Consider the following 26306-nt stretch of genomic DNA (forward strand, 5'->3'; position numbering starts at 1 on the left):
TACAACAGTATTACAAACGTTTTCCTTTTAAGTAATACTTTGAGTTTTCCACTCACCTCCTCCATTCTGGTAACAGATATATGGAAACCTCCAAACATTGCCGAGGTCCACTGCATACCCAATGACTGAGAGAAGAAAGTCCATCTTTTTGCTCCATGTCTCTCTCTCTTCCAGTTCAAGGAGCTGCTGAGTCTGGATCCCGCAGGCAGTAAGAGTGGTAGTCATGGGCACAGTAGTAGTGCTCTGGGTGTCCTCTGGATCCCCTGTACCACTGCCTAGGATAGTGCTTTGAACAGCTGAGTACCCATTGGAGATGCGCCCTGGCTCCCCTTTCTCTCCAGGGCTGGGGTGCACTTTGTTGAGGTCATCTGGCAGCCGCAGGGAGTTTTTAGGATTCTTGGACAGAAGACCATTCCCTTTGCAGTCTGCTCCGGTCTTGCAAGTCAGTGGTTCAGTCTCTGAGTTCAGTGTTTTAGTCTCTCGCCCAGACAGCTCTTTTTCCATTTTTCTAACTAAGATGGGCAAGTTCTGCTGTCCATTTGCAGGAGGGGATTTGTTACTCTTTGGCACTCCAGCCCAGGATATCAATGAGTCCTCAGCAGTCTCTGCACCCGGCTGATAAGGAGAGCTTGGTTCTCTCTGCAAGGCACTGATGGTTTGCTGAAGCCTTTAAATAAGAAGTAATATAAGAAAGTAATAATTATAATATATGTATTCATTCAATCACTTTAGCACATTTTCAGAACCTGGTGACGAAGAAAGAGTCGGGCACAAAATAAATAAACAGATGAATGGTTTAGATAGGGAAAAGATGGACTAGATAGGCACACTGACTGTACACAGAAGGTGCTATACTATAGACAATGCAGCTAAGCTATGTAGATAATACCAGCAGATACCAAAGCTAGGAAAGATAACATATAAAAGCAGAAAGCCGAGCTCTTCAGACGCATGCAGCCTAATAACCAATAGGCAGATTGAAGAGAGCTGCAGATACATCAGACAATATGTAATAAAAAAGATAAACAGTCATAATACACGGAAGGAATACACGTTTAGAAGAAAGAGATGTAGAGAAGAAATAAAGAGTCAGGAGGGGCAGTCAAAAGGATAGATTCAAGAGATAGACAACTGGGTGCGGGATCACTGGGCCAGTCATGATCAGGTGGAACAGAATTCTATGGCAGGACTCGGAGGGGAGGATTGTGCTCTTCTTTCATTTATTGAAATAGCAGCCATATTAAACTGTTAACAATAACAAGAACAAAAACTTCATTTTCCATAACTCCAGGGAACAATGAAGTTTGTAAATATTCAAGTTCATGTCAAATCAGGCGCTGCCATCCTCCGTAAACGGTGTTGTCTTTTATCTATTGCCCTCTCTCTTCGCTGCTGGCAGCTATATCAGTTAAGTATTGTGACTCTGGTCCCTTTCACGTTTCTTTATTACTCCTTGTGATTTTTTTGTCTTTTCTGATTAGTTGGAAGTGCTCTGTTGTGTTGAGGAAGTTACAACGACCACATAAAAGAAGAGGTAAATAGGTTATTTATTTCAAGCTACTAACATCAGCTGGTGTCCCTCTCCAGGCTAGCAAGCAACTGCCAGTCCCAGCAGAGAGAGAGAACACCAAAGGCAATAAAGATCTAAAAGGAATGCAGGCATTAAAGGGACAGAGATCAAAACGAAATGGCAAGATACAACATATCCTCATTCCTTCACCATAAAGAAAAGAAAGAAAGAAAAGAAAAGAAACTGAATTTAAAAAAAACTAAGGATCATCACAAAAGTAATCTCTCAAATATGATGGAGGTCTCCTTGTCTTGGTCGAGTCCCCCGCTTTCCCACCATCACACACATCACTGGCACCCCTATCAGATTGAACCTTGTCACCAGCACCCACCTCAGTATGTCTCTTGAAAAGAGCAACTCTTCTGAGGTTCCAGTGTTCACCATTATCCAAAACAACATACCTTTCATGGACTGTCTTGACCTTGTATGGTCCCCTAAACTTGGTCAAACCACCCGAAATCCGTCCAGGCTTGACTTTTACAAGGTCATTGACCCTGATGTTATGAGAAAAATCCTGTGTGGACTTCACGGCACCCTTTTCACCTTCTAGATTACCCAAACTCACACACTCCTTCATCCACGCAGGAAGCAACTTTGTGCCAGCACAACGACCTCTCATAACAGTAAAAGGAACCATACCAGAAGAATAATTAACAGTCGTGCGGTACGCCCAGACCAACTCTTCCACCATGCTTCTCACAGAGCTACCAGTCACCATAGCCATTTGAATAGCCCCTTTCACCATGCGGTTCGCCCTCTCAACCATTCCATTGCCCTGTGGGTTGTAAAAACCTGTCCTAGAATGCACAATTCCACACGCACAAAGGAACTTTCTCATTTCCTCAGAAGTTAACTGAGTCCCATTGTCTGTAATGAGCTTCAAAGGAAATCCTTCCTCCCTAAAAATCTCAGATAACAACTGAATCGTCATCCTAGTGGTTAATTTCCCTGCAGAACTTTACCACTAACCACCTAGAATAAACATCAATCAGGACAAGGGCAAATCTCAAATCCTCATTAAGACCATTGAATGGACCAACAAAATCCATGCAAACAGAATACCAAGGAGCAAGAGGATCTTCAATAGACCCATGTGTTATCTGACTGCCCAATTTTAGCCTCTTCTCACTTTCCAGACACTCAGAACACCTCTCGACCCAATCAGAAATATGTTGATCCATTGACGGCCACCAAAAACACTCTCTCAATCTCTTTTAAGTAAGTGACTGGCCCAGATGACCTTCGTGTGCCAGCTTGAATAAAGTGAACCTCAAATCCTGTGGAGGAATAAACTTGTCATCCTTCATTATTATATTCCTTTCATGATCCACAATAGACAGTTCATCTAGCACCTTCAAGAATGGTCTGACAGCACAGTCAAGAGTGCTCTCACGCCTTGACCCACCAACAATCAACTCCTTCACCTTCTTCAACACATCATCAGTAGCCATGCATTCATCCCACTTCTCCTTTCCAATTGCACCAGAACAAAACTCCACAACATCACCCACTGGCGCTACAGAGCCTTCACTCAAAGATGACTCAACGCCTGTACGATCCACCTCTTGCCAGGGTAACGGAAGTCTAGACAAACCATCTGCCAAATTGTTCTTCCAACCCGGAATATACTCCACTTTGTACAAATACTCTTGGAGCTTCGCAGCCAACCTTGCCATTCTCGCAGACCCTTTGCCTGCTCCACCAGGGGACAATATCCTAACTAAGGGTTTGTGGTCAGTCTGTATTCTGAAAAGAGATCCCCACAGATACATCCTGAAATAAGCACACCCCCAAGCCGCAGCCAGAGCCTCCTTCTCAATTATGGAGTAATTCCTCTCTGAAACAGTGAGGGACCTGGATGCGAACGCAACAGTCTTCATACCTGAAGAATGAACCTGTGCAAGCACAGCACCCAAGCCAACACCGCTCGCATCAACGGTCAAAACAGACTCTTTATTTGTATCAAACGGTGTTAAGATGCCAGCTTCACATATCTCTTTTTTTATTCCCACAAAAGCACTCTTGTTCCTCACCCCAACTAAACTTGCAACCTTTCCTAAGTAGTAACCTTATTTTCTCCGTCTTGTCCGCAAAATTCCGAACAAATTTCGCGTAATACTCTATGAGACCGAGAAATGATCTCAACTGATCTCTATCACCAGGTGTCGGTGCCTTCCGTATTGATTCCAACAAATCACGCTTCGGCCTCACACCATCCGCCGACAAAGTGTAACCAAGGTACTCCACCTCCTCCACCGCAAACTTACATTTATCCTTCCTCAAGGTCAAACCAGCCAACTCCATCTTATTTAGGACCGTCTTCAAGATTACATCATGCTCTTCCTTTGTTTTGCCAAACAATAATACGTCATCTTGAAAATGCACAACATTTTCCACCCCACTCAGCACCGAACCCATCATACGCTGGAATACTCCTGCTGCCGACGCCAACCCAAACGGCATCCTGGTAAACTGGAAAATACCCTCGGACGTGATAAATGCCGTCAAATGCTTAGACTCCTCATGTAGTCTGATCTGGTGGTAGGCACTCCGTAAGTCAAGCTTTGAAAAAAACCTACCACCTTTCAACAACAGCACCAACTCGTTAATATTGGGAAGAGGAAACCATCCACAACAATGTTACGATTAAGTGTGCGTAAATCCACACAGAACCTGTATTTGCCGTCGTATTTGGTCGTGATCACGACTGGCGAAATCCAAGATGAAGTCTCAATCTGCTCAATGACTCCTTGTTCCAACATTTCACTCAACATTCTCTTAACCTCAGCTCTAGCTATAATAGGTACCTTCCTGACCTTGTGTTGTAAGGGAACAGCATCAGGCTTTAACATGATCCTATGCACATATCCCTTCAATTCACCAATCTTTTCTTTAAACAACTCCGGCATCCCATCAACAATAGAAAGAGTAGTCACCTCGTCCACTACCATCACTTGGTCCACAACCCTCGGGTTCAAAACAATGTGGAGATCATACTGGTGTCCCCATCCCAATATCGCTGGACCAGACTGTGCCACATATACCTTACCTCTCACAGATCTTCCTCTGAACGAAATGACAGCAGACATGAACCCCAAAATCACTATTCTTTCACCCTGGAACCCGCCAGGATTGATATCCTTTGCCTCTAGCACAACCTTCGGCCAATTCGCACTAAACAAACACATTGGAATGATTGTCCAAAAGGACCCCGAATCCACCATCAACTCAACAATCACACCATCAATCTCAAACACTGCCTTCGGTCTCACCCTCCTTCTTGGATTCATATCCAACTCTTCATCACTCACCACCAAAATCTTATTTGCACCTTCCTCACTATCAACAGTTGCTACCTCTGTTTGTTCCCGTTGTACAACTGCAACCCTCCCTTTAGTCGCAAATTTACACATTCTTGAAAAGTGTCCACGCTTTCTACACTTCAAACAATCCTTATCAATAGCAAAGCATTTTTTATATTCTGAAGTATGGTAGGTGCTACCACACCTTGAGAACATCTTGTCTCTACTCCTATACGAGTCACTATTGTTACTAATATTAAATGTTTTCCTTCCAAGTGACTTTTCCCCCTTCTCATAGGATTTCTTTCCACCAACTGCTCCCACTTCCTCAACAACTTCCACACACGACACGTTCTCTTTTGAAGCATCCTTCCGTTCCATCTCCTTCATACATGCACCAGATTCATCTACAATCTTTGCAATGTCAATGGCATTTTGCAAACTGGGATTCTTTGCCGCCCACAGCTTTTCTTGCATCTTCTTGTTCCCACACTGGACGATGAGCTGGTCCCTGATCATCTCATCCCTGATGTTTCCAAAGTTGCATTTCAACGACAGCTCACGGAGGCGAGTCACAAATTGATCCACACTCTCCCCTTGTCGCTGAGGCTGCGTGTAGAACTTGTGTCTAGCCATTACTATATTCACTTCTTTTGAGTACCTTTTCTTTAAGCGTGCTTTAGCCTCCAAATACAAGTTAGTAATAGCTCTCCCTTCTGCATTTGTCCCCGGAGACAAAAATTTGAAGGCATGCTGACCTTCTTTCTCCAAAGTACTCAGTAATAGCGCTTTTTTCCTTGCTGCGCTGAAGTCTTTCCCATCAATCACCTCAATATAATTTTCGAAAACCTTGATCCACTCCTCCCATTCGATAGGAGGGTCTCCAATCTGTTGTAAGAACAATGGTGGCATAACTACACTATTGCTCTCCATCGCTGTATCCACACCTGACTTGTGTCTCAACACAACTCCCTGTACACACACGTAGTACCACCACAGTGAGTCTTTCCACTGCTTCACTGCACCACTGGTAGTACTTTGACTACCTGAACTGTCCTTTGAACACCAACAAGTGTTCTATGCCCAAAATGTTCCTCGTGACCAAAAACACTAAAATTTCTCTTATCCGATTTTAATTCTGTAATCCCCTTACACCACAAGTTGCACTGTTTGTGTCATTATCCCAATTACTCACGTACCGTTGCAGTTTTATAAAAAAAATTCTACGCGTTTGTGCCTTCTTCTGCGCTCCTCCGCGTTACCTAGCAACCGTTTGTTACTCAGGAAGCGGAAATATGGCAGCCGGCACGTCAACGCGCAACGTCAACACGCTGCGTGAGTCGTGGTGAGCTCGAGATTGCAGTCATGCGCGCCACCGAAGCAACAATGGCAGCCTTCCTTTCTGCCGCGTTCTCAGAAGATTCGTTGGCGGCCTTCAAATGTCGCACACTCCTTCTCGTGCGCGCCGGTAAGAGACACGGCCTTAAACCCAAAATACTTTCCTTTTCCTGTTTTTCTCCGAGTGTCCCTTAAAGCAACTTGGCACCGTCGTACACACTACAGCTGGCAAAATGAGTAAACAGTACTCACACCGTGTTGTTCATTTCCTGTGACTCTTCTGTAGTGAAGTTACTTTTTCTTCCTTTTCTTGCGGCAAGTCTTTGGTCAATGCTTCACTTTTCCCAGTCACGACAAAATTTCCATTGGTCGCATTTACTACACATGGGGCATAGTAATAAAACTCTCACAATTCTCGTTGCACGCGCAGTTCTCTCCACCAGCTGCTTAGTCACCTTACAGTAGCTTCTTCACCAACGCTTGCTAGGCTTCCATCGCCAAAATGTTGTGTTGAGGAAGTTACAACGACCACATAAAAGAAGAGGTAAATAGGTTATTTATTTCAAGCTACTAACATCAGCTGGTGTCCCTCTCCAGGCTAGCAAGCAACTGCCAGTCCCAGCAGAGAGAGAGAACTCCAAAGGCAATAAAGATCTAAAAGGAATGCAGGCATTAAAGGGACAGAGATCAAAACGAAATGGCAAGATACAACATGCTTGCACCTCCTTGAGAAGCGGCTGCTGGAACTCTGTTTCGCTCCTTCACAGTCGCTTTCCATGTCAATATCCCTCATCTGAGGGCTTCAGTGTCAGGGTGCGCGGCAGACAGCCAACTGCCAGAGAGAGCGCGCACTTTCCCGCGCCTTGCTTAGGACGCTCCCCGTCTTGTTGGGCCACGGAGCGCGCCTCAGTTTCAGACATTGCTGAGCGCCTCCGCCCGTGGCAATAATGAACTGAGTGCCCTTCAGCCTGGAGCTTAGTCCGGACCAGTGACTCCTGCGTGAGGCAGATGTTGCCCAAGCTGCCATTTCAGAGCGGATTGTGCCTGTTTTATTTGAATGAGGGCGAGTTGTCTGCCTGGCTTAAACCCATTGTTGGAGCCTTGCAAGGACTGCGATCCTGCATTCTTAGGCCATACCCTAAAATTATACATATCTTGTTCGGGCCTTCAGGGCTTTTTGCCTGCCAATCTCCTATTCCTGCCAAGATCTGGGGTTAGCCGTCAGCCTCCTTTATTAAGGGCCTAAAGGGCTAGTGCAGGCTGTTGTACGCTACTGGTGTCCCCCCACATATAATCGGATTTCCTCTTACCTGATGGGTGGCCACTGATGCATACGTTTAGACCAGGTATCCTTACCTCACAGACCCCATGGAGGGGTATGGGGAATATTATGAGGAGGAGGACATTTAATACTTCTCCAAAACAGATGAGTTTAGCGATGTAGTAGATGCCTCCATAATTAAGGTGGTCTCAGACACAATGGCCCCTCAAGAAAAGAGACTCCTGTATATGGCATAAACGGTGCCTGCTACCCCTTGCACTGAGGGAAGACCTGTCTTGGCCTTTGGCCCCAAAACCTCCGAAGCCGACCTCTGCCCCCCACTCTGAGAAGCCGCACAAACGCCCACAAGACTCAAGAGTAGACCTGGATGCTTTTGCGAGGCTAAAAAGTTTTTTTTTAGGGCCAAACCCGTCTACGCCCGCGGAATTGGCCAACCCCACTGGCTGTTTGCAACCCAGCGAGACCACACCCACTTCAACCCCTCTGCCTTCAGTTGGTTCCCCTATGAGGAAGGTGACTCTGATTGCCAGCGGTCCTGGAGAGCATCATCCAATCCCCTCGTTGGGTCACAGCCCACTGCGGAGGAACCCACTGACGCTCAGTCAGAACTCTTAGATCCGAGGAACTCCTGCATCCCTGCTCTTCTGAGTGGATTCCCGGCGGTGACATGGCGAAATATGTGGCCGGTAGGCTCCGTAAACCCCTTGATCAGGAGGTTAGAAACTACCTTCGGGCGGAATGCTGCCGACCATCTTTGGATGGGAAAGTGGCAGTCACACCTGAGAGAGATACACCTATGGCCACTTTACTGGCCAAATACATTAAGGACACTAAGAAGAATATCAATCGCTCCTAGTGGTCTTGCCAGGATAAGCTCCTAGACGTCACTGGCCCACTCGTAAAGATATTTCGTATAGCGACAGATATGCCAAGGCATCCGTTACTTTGATCCTCCGAGGTGTACTGTCCAGTTGGGCCCAACAGGACCACTATATTTCTCGGCAATGCCAACTGCGCTGTCTCTACGGGGAGGCACAAGTCTTTGCTAATTAAGATTGGCCCCAAGCTAGGGGAGTTGGAAACCCCCCTGATGTTTGTTAAGTCTCTACTATGATCTGTAGTATCAGTATTGATTTTGCTATATGTTTCCTTAGGCTTTTTCCCCTGAAGAAGGGTGAAATCAGCACCCAAAATGCATTGGGATTTGCCGTTTGACAAGCTTGTAAATCTACGTTATTTGAAAATTAAGAAGTTCAAGCAACAGTGCGTTTGAATAAAAGAAGCAATGTACTACGCTGGATGAATCTTCTTTTCACAAATGTCACTTTAATTTTGATTCTGCATCTTTGCATGAATTGCATAATTGTAAATATTATTTCAATTGATTTATTGAATTGTGCTAGAAAATGTTTTCACTTGGTAAGAGTGAATTATGGTAGTGCACCAACCACGAATACTTGTGTATAATTGAGTCAAGAAAAGATTGTCGTATTTGTGAGTGCATTTCCGCTGTGTATACGCACGATAGATACGCCAAGGCATCCGTTACTTTGATCCCCCTAGGTGTACTGTCCTGTTGGGCCCAACAGGACCATTATATTTCTCTGCAATGCCAACTGCGCTGTCTCTACGGGGAGGCGCAAGTCTTTGCTAATTAAGATTGGCCCCAAGCTAGGGGAGTTGGCAACCTCAGAGGCACGCCAGGTGGCCCGGAGTTGGTGTTTGGCAACCTGTTTGTCAAAGAGCTCAACATATTTGTCTCGACATTCAGTTTACTTGACATAGCCCAATCAACTGTCAAGTGCATATTCAATGTGCGTGTTTCCACCTGGGCCATCCATGGTAGGGTGCGCTCGGTTGGCTGTTTCCATTGCTCCACCTCTGGCAGGGGCCAGCGATCCAAATGTTGTCAGTGATCCTCGTGCTTCAGGAGATTTTACCCCACCAGAGGACAGTTGGACCACAGAGGTCATTGTAATGGACCCCAGGGTGGCGGAGTCAACTCCAATTCACGCAGTGAATTTTCTTGCAGTCGCTTGGGGGTTGACTAGCACAGTGTATAGACATTTGGCTGGCTCTCACTTCCGACGCCTAGGTGCTCCAACCAGTATAGGGTTCCACATAGAGTTCTGCAGGTCCCCCTTTCAACCTGTCCTCCGACCCCATCCTTTTCACCAGACAGGAGGCCACCCTTAATCTGTGGGAGGTGCAGGAACTGTTAGACAAAGGGGCAATCTGTCTTTCCAAGCAACACCCCTCTGGGTTTATAAGCAATCCGTTTCTGTTCCACAACCAGGGCGGGGTTCAATGCCCAGTGATCAATCTCCAGGAATTCAATAAGTGACCGGTGTACCGCCACCTCAAGATGGAGGGCAGCCACATCCTATGCGACCGTCTCTAGCCCAACAACTGTATGGTCTGGTTGGACCTCAAGGGTGCTTTATTCATGGTACCCATCTTTCCGCCGCATCGTTGGTTTCTCCAATTCCAATGGCAGGGCCAAACTTTGGAGTTCACCTCGCTACCTTTCGGCCTGTCACCTGCCCCTTGTTGTTTCACCAAGGTTCTGAGACCGGTGATAGAACGCTTGAGAGCGTCTGGTGTATGATGATATGCTGCTTATGGACAAATGCCTGCATGCTATGTTCCATCACCTACAGATGGCAGTCGATCTCCTTTAATCCCTGGGGTTTGTCATCAACCAAGCGAAGTCCAGGTTGGCACCTTTGCTCTTAACCACCTTTATAGGGGTTTTTGATCGATTCAGTGGCAACTACACTGAGCCTTCCCTTCAGGAAGATGGCCAAAATTCTTCATGAGATGAGGATGACACTGGCAAAACTAAAGACCTCCCTCCAACAGATAGCCAGGGTGGTAGGCCTGTGGTCATCCTCAATTCAAGCAATTTTTCCAGGGCCCCTAAACTTCTGGACCTTGCGACAGTTGAAAGCAACTCACCTTTGCCACGGCCTCACATACTCCCAGTACGTTCCCCTGTCGGATGACGTCATTGCGGTGCTCCAATGGGGGTTATCCAATATGGAGGCATGGAATGGTTGTGCTATTTTCGGATCACAACTGGATCTCGTGATCGAGTCCGAAGCCAGCGGTTCCGGTTGGAATGCTTATTGAGGGAATTTCAGCACCAGCGGAGGATGGTCCACGGCAGAGCAGTCAAATGTTGTACCAAGGACCGAGTGCAAACTTGTGTCCTGCTGAAGATTGACAATGTCCTCTATATCAATCATCTGGGGGATACGCAGTCCAAGGCCCTCTCTGATCTGGCCAGGAACGTTTGGGATTACTGCCTGGAGCACAATGTTTTGATGATGGCCGAACATCTCTCAGGATCAGCCAACCAGGTGGCAGATTGACAGAAGTGAAATCTAACAAGGGAGGGTGGGATATACGAGTTTAAACTGTTCATAGAATTTCTTAACATGTTTGAATTACATCACGTGCATTAAGTGGCGGGTAAACCGCGGGTCATCAGATGGTATTATGGAGGTTGTAGTTTTTCATGTGGTTTACCTATCGTTTCACCGCACATTGGTTACCACAGGGGGGTGGAGCCCCGTGTCACACCTATTAAGACACAAGATGTTGGGTGGTCAAGTAATGATGAAATTTTGGAAAAGCAGGAGGCGGGCACGATCGAAGGTAGGGAGAAGAAGTTTACGCGTGTTAACTTGATTCACAGTAGATATTGGCTTCTAATTATTTAACATTGACTATAATACAGCCAACCACAGTTCAAGGAAATGTACGATGATGTTCGTTTTTGCATGTGTAAATTCGTAGCGCCATGTCACGGCGCATAGCGGGACACTGTCAATTAGTTTAAAGATTCTTCAAAAATTAGTTGTTATGTGAAATATATGGTTGGGCCATGTTAAATTCTAACAGCTATGTTTTCTTAAACTTATAGTGATCCCCTGACGAAGAGCTACAATAAAAGCTCGAAATGCATTGGGAATAAAGAAGTCACTGAAAGATGTGTTTAAAAGTATGGGCATACGACAGCAAGAGGTTGATACACAGCTGCCATGTAGAAGCATTTATACTTTTAACCGTTTACCATGTAACCAGCACAATTGAGAAATGCGTTGAAGACATCTATAATAAAAGGACTGAATTTTGATTACATTTGTGGAGTTTTGAAATACGCCTGTCGGGCATTTGCAGTGCACTCAAATTTGAGGCTTGCCCGCTTCAATTCCTTGTTTAGATTGTCAATCTTGCCATCTCCTGGATTTGAGCTGGTGGAGGCATTTACTGGCAATGCTCCAAGCCCTTTCCTCCCTTTGGGGACCATTCACGATTGACTTGTTTGCGTCCTGTCTCGATCATCAGCTTCCCAGGTACTGCAGCTTGAGACCGAACCCAGGAGCAGTGGCAACTGATTGCTACCTCCAAGATTGGTTGTAGGAGCAGAGTTATCCCTTTCCTCATGTGGCTGACAGCTCAGGTGCACAGGCAGAAGACAAATCTGGTAGTGATCACCTCAGTATGAAAGTCGTAAGTGTGGTTTCCAGTTCTCCTGGAACTTTCTTAGGCTTCTCCAACCCTTCTACACCAATATCCTCATCTCCTTTATGACCCTCTCTGGGAATCCTCATCATCTGGTGATGAACGGCAGCCTCCAGCTTATGGCGTAAAGGATTACTTGTCACAATGGTAAGTTCCTGGCCTATTGAGAGATGCAGCGGACCTCCTCTCTCGAGCTTGGGTGGACGGTACAGCCAAGAGGTATTTGTCGGCCTGGTCTTGATGGATGGGTTGGTGTCTGTAACAAAGTCTGGATTCCGGGGTAGTGGACATTGTCCACATCCTGAATTTCCTGGCCTCATTAGCGGGATGAGGAATGGCTTATAGATCGGTCAACACATTAAATTCAGCGATCTCCACAGACCACGCTGTGTATATTTGCGATCTCCAGAGGCCACGCCATGATTACTGACTTACCAGTGGGAGAAAATCCTATGGTTAAAAAATTGCTACCTGGCATTAGACGTTCCCTTTCTCCGGACCCCAGGGACTCCTTCCTTTCAGACGTGAATAATGTTTTAAACCTCTTGTCTTCATGGCCAAGTAACAGGTACCTTTCCTGGAAACAATTGTTGGCCAAACTGGCCATTCTGTTGTTCCTGATTCCCTGTAGGAGGGTACCAGGTGTCGGGGCCCTAGAAATTACGGGAAGATCCTTTACCCCGGATGAAGTCACTTTTCATGCTGCTAGACCAACAAACCCAATTGATCTCTTTTCCGGCCTTCCTGGAGGTACCCAAGTTGTGCATTGTTAGGTGCATCAAGGCAGATGAGACTATGATAGAGGAGCTTCGTCCCCATGGGGAGAAACAACTGGTGATTGCTTTCTAGGAAACCTTTCCAAGCAGTATCATCACCGACTATTGCGAGATGGGTGCGGTGGAACATGCAGAAAGCGGGGATTGATACCAAGTTTTTTGTGCGAAATCTGCTTGAGGGGCGATGGCCTCAAAAGCTTTTGCTTTGGGAGCTCGCTTGAAGGATATTCTGAACGCAGCGGACTGGTCATCGGGTTAAACCTTCAAAGGGTTTTATTTCAGGCCATTCTCCTCTATTGCGGTTCTCGTGATGGATAAGCTTTAAACTAGCATAATCCTCGCCTCCAGCTCCAGCCATAGAATAAAATATTTCCTAGCTATCATAACGGAAAGTATCAATTCTATTAAGGACTTGGAGGCTGAATTGTGGAGAAGTGTGGCTCACTGGTTAGAGGAGGCAGACCTGGAAGCAGAGGTCAGCCCGGGACCAGGGTTCAATTCCCGGGTCGGCGGGGTCTTGAGTCCTAAAATGTCCATGGACTCGACAATTCTCGCTCCGGTGCCTACTCGATTCACGGATTCATACTCTGCGACTCTGGGCAATAGCTTGCTTAATCTCCACAACGGCCCCTCGCGGCGGGATGCCTGGCTTTCACCTTGCGGATACCCTGCCGGGGTTATCTCACAGGGGAATATCAGGACGGGTTCCCTAAGCAAGCGCTTAGAAACCGCTCGGTGATTTGCGCTATATAAATTCCTGTACATTTACATTTACATTTACATTACATTTACATTTACATTTACATTTACAGTCCAGCCTATGATTAATGACTGACTGGGTCATTGGATCTGCTTATTCGAGTAAGTAAGGTTTTCGCCTGTTTGAGGAGCTTTGTTATAAGATGATTCACTGTATTGCAAGTGTACAGGTGTGCATGACTTTGACTTATACTTCTGCTATCGTTTGGGAAATCTTTTCCCAGGTTAACCAGTGCTTTCGAAATTACAGGGGCGAGTCCTCCAAACAGGAGTTAAAATCTTCCATAGTTAAAATCTTCTACGGTCGGCTTGGTCGCAGGAAGAAAAAGGGCAGTAGATAAAGGACAACACCATTTATAGATGATGGCAGCAGCTGACTGGAAGTGAACTTGTTTATTTGCAAACTTCATGGTTCCCTGGGAATATGGGAAATTAAGTTTATTTTCTTGTTATTGTTGACAGTTTAATATGGCTGTTATTTCAATAAATGAAGAAAGAAGAGCATAATCCTTGTCTCCGAGAAATTTTTCATTACACATGTGAACTCCAGTCCGCCCGACTTGTAACAAGAACCCAAGAATAGAAGGTAGTCCTAAGGAATAGACACACTAAAAAATCAAACAAGAAGATTAAATAACCTAAAAGGGATAGCCAGATTAAACAGTCATTAGCAGGCAATGATTTCAACTGGCTCAGTAAGCGCATAGTATTTGCAGTCTTTCTAGTGCTTTGCTATTTAATGGTACAAAATAGAGTAAATTAGGTTTATTTAAACAACCCATGTCACACAAAATGTTTATTAACGAGGGAATCTGTGTCTTCCCTAACATTTTGACTAAGTGATGAAACATTTGTAAACTCTGACCCTGCAACATGCCTCCTGCTAACTAGATCATCACGTATAACTGAGCAACAGCTTCTTGTATGGTGGACCCAGAGGATGGTTTTATTAACGAGGGAATCTACATCTTCCCTAACATTTTTTTTAAAGCTTTGGAACATTTGTAAGATACACTAAATACTTCCTTGCTTGCGGTGGCGGTGGAGTGGTGTGGCTCACTGGTTAGAGGCGGCAGACCCGAGAGCAGAGAACGGCCCGGGACCAGTGTTCGATTCCCGACGCGGCAGGGTCTTGGACCAGGATCAGCGGACTCGATAATTCTCGCATCGGTGCCTACTACAACCAGAGATCACACTCAGCAACTCTGGGCATTAGCTTGCCTCATCTCCACAACGGCCCTTCACAAACGCCGGGGATGCCTGGTTTCACCTTGGAGACTCCCAGGAGGGACTATCTCACAGGGAAAGCCAGGACGGGTTCCCCAGCGGTCTATAGCGATACGAGGCCTGCGGTGCGGGTAGCAGTGTGCTTTACAAGACACACAATTTATTTATTTATATGTGCTTTCGAACGCAAAATAGTGTGAGGGAGAAGGGCTGTATCACTGCCTATAAATTGTCGTGTTCTTATCTAGGACCCTAATTCGATATTCCCGATTTATGCCCTTGTGAGGTTATAATAAATAATGTCCTAACAACGGAATAAGAATCAGATTCATATTCAGTAATAGCCCATGCAATCCAAAGCACAGCATGGCTACTCCCATCGACTCCTAGAAAGCACACCGCGTTCTTTAAACAAACCAAGCCTCCAGCAGCCCGGGAACCCCCCCCCTGCTTTTGTTTTGATTTGAACAAGAACTCCTGAAGTCCTGCAAGAACTGTTAGTTCTTGGTGACGCCTTATGTCCAACCTTACGTCAAACCCGGCACCTTTCAGGTATAAAATACCAACAGTTGCCTTAAGCAAAGACACAGCGGTTTGGAGCAGAGCGGCCATCTATTTGCCCGAGAGCCCAGCTGATGCGAGTGCCCACGGAAGCTGCCCCTCCTGTTTGACGCACTGAAAGAGATACTGTCTTTTTCTCCAGCAGAGAAAATCCAGCTCCGGTGTTTCCAGCCTACCCTTGCGGGTTGCTGGGATATCGAGTCCTGAGGAAAGAGATACCAGACCTCCCACATTCTATTACCAAGGTACGGAGCTGACTAAAATCCTTAGGAGAATTCTTGATGCAGATTCTTGGCAAAATTATCTTAAACCAACTTAACTTAACATCGCTAATAACTTGGCCCTTCCCACGTATTAGGCTTAGGTCAGGTACACCAGGGTAGGCTTAGTTAGAAGCACCAGTTGAGCCTTTTAGCCAATGTATATATGTATGTATATATTTTATCCATTTTAAAGTATCATATGGCTAAGAAACCATATCAATGCCTTTACACTATTATTTCATAATACTACTTTTACTGTACGCACTTTACTTTACTTTAAGTATTGCAATTGTGGCAATTCATTTCTCTTGCATGAGAAGGAAGACTGCTCAATAAATAACACCTTTTTATTGAAAACGCCCGTCTCTCTATTTCTCTGCACTCTGGTGAAACTAGGTATGCACTGCTGACTGAGTGAAATATCTGTCTATTGTTTTCACACGACTCTAGAGATATACTCTTATTCTGAGGGAGCAAAGTTGTCATGTTTATGCGGTTGTCGGAAACTGAATCCCTTCTTGTCTGAGCCAGGGAAGGTTATCCATCCCTCTTCATTCGAGAAAGTTTCCAGTGACCTCTGAGCTAGCTGCGCAAACCTAAATTAAGTTTAACATAGTCAGTAGAGACCTAGATGACCTCAGTCCTATGTCTACACTGCTGTTTGTTATGGATTCTTCAAAACATTGCACCAGAAAGCAGGTATTTGACCGCTTTCTCAATATTTGGGTCGCAAAAACAATTTTGCCGACTCCCACAGGGATTCAAGAATAGCCCAGGATTATTCTCAGCAAGGATAACAGAGTTACTACAAATATATGATGATGAAGCATTATCATATGTCGATGACATCTATCTCACAGATGATGACTTGGAGACTCACTTAAAAAGGGTGAACAACATAATACTTGGACTCGCCTCAGAGGGTTACAAATTCAACTTTAAAAAGTCACGAATTGCCCATCTAACTGTCCTATTTTTAGGTTATGAATTATCAAGTGAAGGAAAAAGCCTAGCAAACAATTTCTTAGAGAAATGTGCTGTACTCCAAGCACCAAAAACGCTGAAGAATTTACAATTACTACTAGGTTTCCTGAATTTCGGAAGAACATGTATTCTAAATTATGCTGAAAGAGTTAAACCTCTCTATGAATTAATAAAACCAGATTTCAAACAAACCAATTGGACTCAGAAACACACACAGAAATTTTGAGATCACTACAAACAGACATGTTAACTAAAACAAAATTGCAAACACGTGAGAACACACGCAATCTTGTAATCCGAGTCATCCCAGGAAGATGCGGATTCACATACCTGACCTCTAATGAGGGAGAAACGGTACCTATAGCTTACAAATCACACTTGTACACTGAAGCTGAAATGAAATTCAGCTCCACAGAAAAATTCTAACTGCGGGTAAAACTGCTGTAGCTAAAGAAAGAGACATAGCCCAAGGCAAAAGAATAACTGTTTTTTCAGCAGAATCAGCCCTTGAGGCATTAACAAGTCCACGTAACCTGGTTAAAGGAGTATTAGATCCAGAATGGAGAGAATGGGAAACTTCTTTTGCTACAGATGACGTTAAATACTATTTTGACCCAAAACTGAAAAAACTAGATGATCTAGTATATGAACGCGAATATCCTCTGCCAGCTGAAATTCTGCCTCTAGAAAAATATACCTGCGTAATCTATATGGACAGATTCGCACAACACTATGATAATAAATCCTATGATGCAGCGTGCGCGATTGTTAAAGGTCGCTGCCGCTCTGGTAAATTCAAAGCAGTGATTACCAAAACAGAATCACTCAGGAAATGTTCAGCTCAGCGAGCTGAAATAAGAACCTTAAAGATGGCGCTTGAAAATGCTGATTGCGAATTCCCCACACTAATAGTGTGCGATTCGTATTTCTGCGTCAAATCCTATAACCGTGACATGCAGACATGGATCAAAAACGGTTACAAAGATGACACAGGTGCCACAATAAAGCATAAAAGGCTTTGGGAACAGGTAGTTCTTTTACAAAAAGAACTACGAAAGACTCACGTGATACACGCATTGAGTCAACGACGTGATGGCGTTCATGTTGCAGGGAACTCATAGGCTAACACAGCCATAGCGGAAACGGCTCGCCTGGCTTCCGTAGCCACTGAAAAGCGTTCAGAAAAACACATAGATGAGGAAACCATGCTAGCGGTAAAAGCCTCATTGAAGGCGATTATTCAGCATTACCTCTCAACTATCCACTCAGTAATACATACCTAATTGACGCAAACTCCGTTCCGTTTGCTCGAATCCCTGGAGTGGGGGATAGGGTAATTCCAAACACGAACAGGAGAATCTTCTTACTACAAGAAGCACATATGGGGTTGGGTCTGAGGCATCAAGAAATCCCAAAATCTTTGATGGACCTACAATCAGAATATTGGTGGCCAGGAATGAGCGTAGATATCTACTATTTTGCAAAAAATTGCGAGAACTGCAACAGAGATCGCAGTTGCGAACCGGTCCAGCCTGTAGCCCAGATACTATTACTAGAAAGATTCAGGCTATCTTTAATGCAGATATCCAGTAGGAGAAATGCGTCCCCATAATAATTAAGACAGAATCCACTTAAAATGTAGACCACCACACTCGGCTGACGCCAGAACTGTTATAAAAGATTTGCGAGTCTTTATCGGCACTTACGCAATTGGCATGCTACATTCTGATCAGGGTCCCGCGTTTAGCTCTCGAGCTTACAAAGAGGCCATGAACAGTATGGGCATCACATTGCGGTATTCTTGTCCCTTCCATCCTGAGGGAAATGCGGTTGTGGAAAGAAAAAAACGGGACATAAAGCAATCTATAACGGCGAGGGTATTAGGTTCAGGTGATGGGTGGGTCAAATATTTAACAAGTGTCCAACGTAGTCTTAATAATCTGCCAAGAACCTCTCTAAAAGGTCTCACTCCATACGAACTATTGTTCGGAACTAGAATGCTTATTCAGGACTTAGATAGTCATACTTCAGTGGTAAAAGAAAAAGCTTTGATATCAAAGAACGCTTGGCTGTTTTACAGGATCTAAATGAAAAAAGAAAAAACCTGAGTAACATAAAGTTGAAACAACAGTCGACATCCACTGAAGAAAAACCACCTGTCCCAGCAAGACCTGTCTGGATTCCAAAACCTGGGTATCTGGTCACAGAAAAGATTGCGTTAAAGAAGGAATTTGGGCCTTCTTACAGAAAAGCAGTACATGTCTTAGCTATCAAAGGAACAAGATCAGTAGTACTACCGTCCCTTGCTGGTAAAAAGGAGAACCGAGTTGTATCCATCGACCTGGTAAAACCACAATCATGTGGCCAATAATAAGTAGTAGGCACCGTGGACTCCCAAGAAATAGCAGAATACCAAAGTTTGCTACAATCCAAGAGGCTCATGCTGAGAGACTTATCAAAATTGAAAAATCTGCGATGAATAAAAAAGGACTTTGCAAAAATGCCATGGAACTTGTGCCTCTTGAAACCCAAATAATAACTGTTCCTCAAGAAACACCAATCTACAATGATGTAGCTTCAGACTATACTAATGAAACAAAGAAAAATGCAAAGCCAAATGAGAATCCGGAAGCAATTCCAACAATTGACAGAACTGCATCAGGCTACTTCATCAACTTCGACAGTTTCTCTGAAGACCTAAGCGAACATGAAGAAACACCTCCAACACAGAGTTTTAAAAACAAAGTAATTGAACTTTTCCACCAACTGAAAAAGACTTACCTAAATTCACCATGGATTGAATTTTGGATTGTGTTAGGTGTACTTTTCCTCCTGCTTTGGCTCATCATGGTTATATGTTTGGGAAGATTCATTGAAGGAAAATATAGTACAATGGACACAGCAAGTCAGAACATCAACTTGGTCCTAAAGCCACACATCTTCTCACATCGAGAAAAGAGAACTGTCATCAGTGAACATCACAGCCATTCCAATACCCGGTTCTGGGACAGAACTGATTATGACATTTTGGGCCCGGTCGAGCTTTTAAAGTATCCCCACCAGCTCAAGATTTCATTAAGTGACTTTGTAACACCTAGTACCTTCTCTGATGACTGGGACTTTAAAAACATTTATAATATGATGTCAGATTTAGTAATGTCAGCGAAATTTACAGAACAAGATTACTTGCAGGGTTCGTCCAATTATGAGGAGCTTTACTGCTACAACCATTATGGTGATCACTATTTGCATAAAAGTGCTGAGCCTAGAAATGTTTTATCTTTTAACCAGTGGGAACACTGTCCTACTCCACCAAAAGGCAGTTCAAAAAAGTTTTCTGATAAATTCCAATACTTCTCAGGACTTAATAACAGTGACCCAAGAACGTTTTATTTTAAAATGTCAAATAGAACAGGATTGAAAACAATGTTGACAAATACTAAATTGATTTATTCAGAAAAAATTTATGACAAAATGTCTACATTAGGTTTCGATATTTGGAAAAACACCATTGAAACAAAAACAATCTGGGGTTCCAAAGATTGGCAAGTACAAGGCCTAGAATCACTTTTTAGGGCCTGCATGATCCCAGAACAAATTATTTTCTTGAATGACACAATTCAACAAACTACTTGTCTTGGCCTTGCTAAGATAAAAGACATGAACACACCGTCTATTCCAAAACCCATGCCTGATAGTGATAGCACTACTGATGTGGAGATAGACGTTTCAAATATTTTAAACCAAAACAGAACATATACTGATTGGAAAAAGTGGTTGATCTGGCCAACAGACACGAATAACTGTCAAGATAGATTCCTGAATAAAACACAGGGGTTCAAAATGACCAGACCAGACCCTAGATATTCCCAGAGACAACATCCAGGGATAGTTACTACATACAGTGTAGGGAAACTATGCCTTGAGTGGCTACAGAAATCCACACTGGCTGAAATTAAGCAACACTTGACTTTACTTAAAGATGGTGCTGACTTGCGTGATTTCATAATGGGACCACGCAAGCAGCATCAAAAACGTTTCATAGCGGCCGGTATATACGCTGCATACAACAAAGCATGGAAAGTAATGCAAATTGAAACTGCTGAGAAAATACGAGAAATTGATCGTATTAATTTGGAAAAATCACTTTCTGTTGTGGACAATGGGTTAACGACTCTGTCTTCCAGAATATATTCACTGGACAGTATTGTATCACCTGCCTTTGATATAATAAAGCAGGACTTACTAATGCTACAACATGGTCAGTCTCGGTTACGTTCTAATGTACAGCTTGGATGGACGTTGCAAAATCTGCGTTCAGGCTACGTACCATGGCGTTTAATCAACACAACGTCATTATTCGGTAACTTTAACCTTCCTGATAAACAAATCAGTTTGGCACAAAAAGGAGCAGATTATACAATCCTGAGCATTGAAAATCTCGAGAGATTACCATTGACAATGTCAAAAAGACCTGTCATTGAATGGATAATACATGGAACGATTAAAATTCCGATAACAACTTTCCAGTTTAAATACTGTCAAGAGTATGTACCAGCAGGCCAGTATGAAAGGTTGGGTAAGGAATACATCAAATCAACCTGGGATTTACCTTATACACACAGATTTTACATTAAAGGAAACAGAGAGGTATTTCTTAGTGGTAAACATTGTAAAAAAATCACTAAGCGGTACACTTCTGTGTCAAGGAATTAATTTGCATGGAGCCTGTGAAGGGTCTTCAAATAACCTTTCATGTCACCTGCATGGCACGCCTGCAAAACAGATAGAGCCATTCTTCAGACCAGTTTCGAATGGTAGTTACATTTTAATAAGTGACCACAGCTGTTGTGGCATGCTGCCAGGAAAAGCCTATCTGTCAACTGTAACTTCCAGGGATATTTGCTGTATGCAAGTATTGTATCCACACAGCAATCCAGATATGGGGGCTGCGTTATGGCCTCGGTTGAATATCTCTTCTATTTGAATTGATACTTTAAGCAGAATGAAGTCTATTCTTTTACAAACAACTGTGCCTCTAACGTCATCAAAAGAAACGTATGAACTGCAAGTTGCAAGGACAACAGCAGAGATACATACTCTTTTATCAACAAATTGCCCCGTACATTTCGTAGAAGTGTTAAGCCAAATCTTAAACATGTCTGATACCAGTGGCATCGCACATGTATTTAAGACAATTTTTTCGTGACTGTTAACACCATTTGAAACAGTTCTGGGCTTCTTTCCGAATTTTGTCCATTCTGTCTTTGGCGGCCTACTTTTGATCTTGGGACTCGTAGCAGGAATTTTATTTTTGCTGCTTCTGCACCGATATGGCAAGCCAATCCACAGGCAAGACTCTAGCAACGATGGAAGAAACGATCCTAGCAATACGATACCGAGACCGTATCACTAAGGTCCTCGGATTGGCCCGCTAAGAGATCTAAGTACAACTTGGTTTCTTTCATTCAGACCGATCTGGAAAGATTGCATCATACCTGTGCTTCGATGTCTTCTATGCGGAGAAGACTGCATGTTGGACATCTGTCTTACACTACAATCAGCAGTACCAATGGATATCGATACTTTGCTAGGTCCGGTAACGATTCATGCACGGTGTTGTCCCCAGTGGATACCGATTCTGATGACTGCATTCGTTGAGACTTCACCACTACGAGTATTTGGCGGTGAGGTAAGAGAGGAAAGCAGCACCGAACGGGTACAGCCTTCTGTGAGCATTGCTGATCCAACCATCAATGATAGCACTCACACAGAAAATTGCCCTGTTGCAGTATTTTCGAACTTGGTCGAACTTTCACCTGATATGGTAGACCTATTTTTTCCGAGTATGTCTGAAACAATGTTCTCTCCATCCAACGAGAATAACTCTTAAGAAAAACAATGAGCACACAGCGTTCCTTGAACTCTGAATTCGGCCTTCAGTTTTGATAAACAAAGCTACAGAAAATATTTGGAACTTTTCCCCTGAAAGCGAAATTACTTTTGCCCATAATTCCCAAATATAAAAAAAAAATTGCCACATGGTACTCTGCTTAAAGTAGAACTATTCTTAGAGAACAGAGCTTCTATCTTAGGATACTAGAGACAATATTTTACCTCAGCCTCTAGCACATATAACAGAAATGTGTATAAATATGTGATGAAATGGTCTCGACCTTCTTTTCTGTATTTAGCGCCATTTCATGTGTAAATTTTGCAATTCGTTCAGCTGATATATATATGCATTTCTCTGAATGATAACACTGCTTGAAAAGCGTACAGTACAAATACTAATTTCCGTGTATTTGCCGTATACCATTTCAAATGCGAATTATGCATTTTGGGGTGGGTCGGAAAAAACACATGCACCTTTGAATGTTTAATATTGCTTAGTTTTAGTAATGATGGACATCAATTCGTGGAGTGGCTGTTGTGTTCTTATCTAGGACCCTAATTCGATATTCCCGATTTATGCCCTTGTGAGGTTATAATCAATAATGTCCTGACAACGGCATAAGAATCAGATTCATATTCAGTAATAGCCCGTGCAATCCAAAGCACAGCATGGCTACTCCCATCGACTCCTAGAAAGCACACCGCGTTCTTTAAACAAACCAAGCCTCCAGCAGCCCGGGAAAACCCCTCCTGCTTTTGTTTTGATTTGAACAAGAACTCCTGAAGTCCTGCAAGAACTGTTAGTTCATGGTGACGTCTTATGTCCAACCTTACGTCAAACCCGGCACCTTTCAGGTATAAAATACCAACAGTTGCCTTAAGCAAAGACACTGTGGTTTGGAGCAGAGCGGCCATCTACTTGCCCGAGAGCCCAGCTGATGCGAGTGCCCAAGGAAGCTGCCCCTCCTGTTTGACGCACTGAGAGAGACGCTGTCTTTTTCTCCAACCGAGAAAATCCAGCTCCGGTGTTTCCAGCCTACACTTGAGGGTTGCTGGGATATCGAGTCCTGAGGAAAGAGATACCAGACCTCCCACATTCTATTACCAAGGTACGGAGCTGACTAAACCCTTAGGAGAATTCTTGATGCAGATTCTTGGCAAAATTATCTTAAACCAACTTAACTTAACATCGCTAATTACTTGTCCCTTCCCACGTATTAGGCTTAGGTCAGGTACACCGGGGTAGGCTTAGTTAGAAGCACCAGTTGAGCCTTTTAGCCATTGTATATATGTATGTATTTTATCCATTTTAAAGTATCATATGGCTAAGAAACCATATCAATGCTTTTACAGTATTATTTCATAATACTACTTTTACTGTACGCACTTTACTTTACTTTAAGTATTGCAATTGTGGCAATTCATTTCTCTTGCATGAGAAGGAAGACTGCTCAATAAATAACACCTTTTTATTGAAAACACCCGTTTCTCTATTTCTCTGCACTCTGGTGAAACTAAGTATGCACTGCTGACTGAGTGAAATATCTGTCTATTGTTTTCACACGACTCTAGAGATATACTCTTATTCTGAGGGAGCAAAGTTGTCATGTTTATGCGGTTGTCGGAAACTGAATCCCTTCTTGACTGAGCCAGGGAAGGTTATCCATCCCTCTTCATTCTAGAAAGTTTCCAGTGACCTCTGAGCTAGCTGGCGCAAACCTAAATTAAGTTTAACATAGTCAGTAGAGACCTAGATGACCTCAGTCCTACGTCTACACTGCTGTTTAGGTTATTCCAATGCGCAGAGCCTATTGGGAAAATAGGAACTACACTGCAAGATCTTTTACTTGCTGGATTACTTGCTGGATTATAGGCTTTCACTGGGCGGGGGAACTCTAAATAGTGTTCTTTGGTTAAAAATATAAACATGGGCACCAGAGCAACCCTTTTCTCATACCAATTTACAGCAAACTGTGAGCTGCGTTTTCTCGTCTTTCCAAAACACACATATGCTGAATTGTAAGTGTGCATTTAGAACATACAGTTTATGTGGTCAGGAGAGACATTACTTCCAATAAGAGCTTCTCCTAGCAGGTTTCTGTCAATATGTGTTTAAGGCAGCTTAAAAATGCTTAAAGGCCAGATAGAGACTACCTTACTCAAACAGAATGTGTTGTACTGGTCGAGGATAACCATCCCTCTTCTGAAACCTCTTGTTTATTGACAAAGATCCTACTGGTTTCCAAAGCCTCCTTCAGCTCTTTAGCTTCTAATTTTCCATTTAATTTGTCAATCCTATCTAGGATAGAAACTGGGTGGCTATTTTTAAGGGCTATCCTTTCCCTTTTTATTATAAACAGGAAAAATAGCCAACCTAGTTCAAACAGTGTTATTCATTTTGTTCATCTTCAGAAGGAATACAAGGTTGGAATTCGAACTTGTAACCTGTGAATATCAAGCATACAGACATATTGTAATCCGTGTTAAAGGTGCAATTACACAGCTTGACAAGTAATGCATTACCTGATTATAATTTATTGTTCGATGCCTTTCTGAATACCTGCATATAGTTTTACATAGTTTGAGTACCCATGTGTGGAAAAAAAGAATAGAGAGATGCAAAGAGGAGGAAAACAATTGCCCACACATCATGACATTGTGAGTTTTGGTCCAGTGATTAAATACGATTTTGGTCAAACATATATCTGAATAAACTTGTTCTGACTAATCCTTTTTGTCTAACCTGTTACATCATTTTTTTAAACTTGAATGAGGTTCAGAGTTTTGGTCTTAGGCAGGGTCAGTACCTGCAATACAGGGGAATTCGGGAATTAGTCATGGTCACCTGTCCACGATATCTCGACAGCCCCCAACTGACACATACCTTAGATATTCTGCTTACATGCAGTTCCAGCCGTAGCATGATATCGCTCCTATACAAGCCATAAAGCAGGACTCTACTGCCCCGTCACCGTCAAGGTCTGCCCGGGAGAGGGATCTCAATACACAACTAGGAGAGAGGGCTTGGGCGACTATTAATGATCTCACACATACAGTCTCCTGTAATGCCAGGTTCAAACTGAATCACCACAACTTCTTACATCGCACCTATATCACACCAGTGAAGTTGAGAAACATCTCCCACAACAAGGACAGTAAATGTCACAATGCGGTGCTGAAAACGCTGGCCTTATCCACCTGGCGTGGGAGTGCCCTGAGGTGAAGCAGTTCTGAATATGGGTGGCTGAAAAGATACTCACAGTCACAGGTCTCCCGCTAAGGGAGGAACCGTCGCAGTGCCTATTGGCCTATATACAGAGAACCAAAACATTACTTCAGTTGATGCTGGTCCTGGCCAGACGTAGGGTGGCTATAACGTGGATGGGGAATGTTGTAAATGTTATATTTATTTATTTATAAGTTTACCTAGCCTTTCTTTTATGTCTACATCCATGTGTTCTGTGTAGAATTTATCAAGGTGCCTGCTGAGTTTATTATACTACTTACAACAGGGAATAGAAGCCCGGAAATAGCAACGTGGCTCAGAGATACCAGGGAATGGGCGTTAGCCGAGGAAGCGCACATATAATTAACACGTAAGGGTGAAGGGCTACAGACAGACCTCACGGATTAGAGATAACTCTGCAGTATTGGGCTATCAGCAGGAGACGGAGGGATCGACCAAAGTGCATCTGAGAGCAGCGAGAGTGACACAGGCGGAGAGGAAAGCCACAGGAGGGAGGGTGTGGGAGAATAGATGACGTGAGTGCCGGCCCCCCATGGCAAACTGCCCAAAAATAGTTGTGCTGCATGCTATTG

General features: G+C 43.7%; 1 protein-coding gene across 2 annotated transcripts in view; it reads right to left on the bottom strand.

Moving 5' to 3' along the window:
* Positions 1–26306, bottom strand: part of SLC6A4 (solute carrier family 6 member 4) — a 644456-nt gene that overhangs the window by 283550 nt on the left and 334600 nt on the right. For both annotated transcript variants that reach the window (XM_086955089.1, XM_086955091.1), the window contains exon 2: positions 57–667. In XM_086955089.1, coding sequence (XP_086811215.1) covers positions 57–667 — 611 coding nt within the window. The remainder of the gene's footprint in view (positions 1–56; positions 668–26306) is intronic.

The sequence above is a fragment of the Lissotriton vulgaris genome, chromosome 2_1 (genome assembly GCF_964263255.1).
Source record: "Lissotriton vulgaris chromosome 2_1, aLisVul1.2, whole genome shotgun sequence".
NCBI lineage: Eukaryota > Metazoa > Chordata > Amphibia > Caudata > Salamandridae > Lissotriton > Lissotriton vulgaris.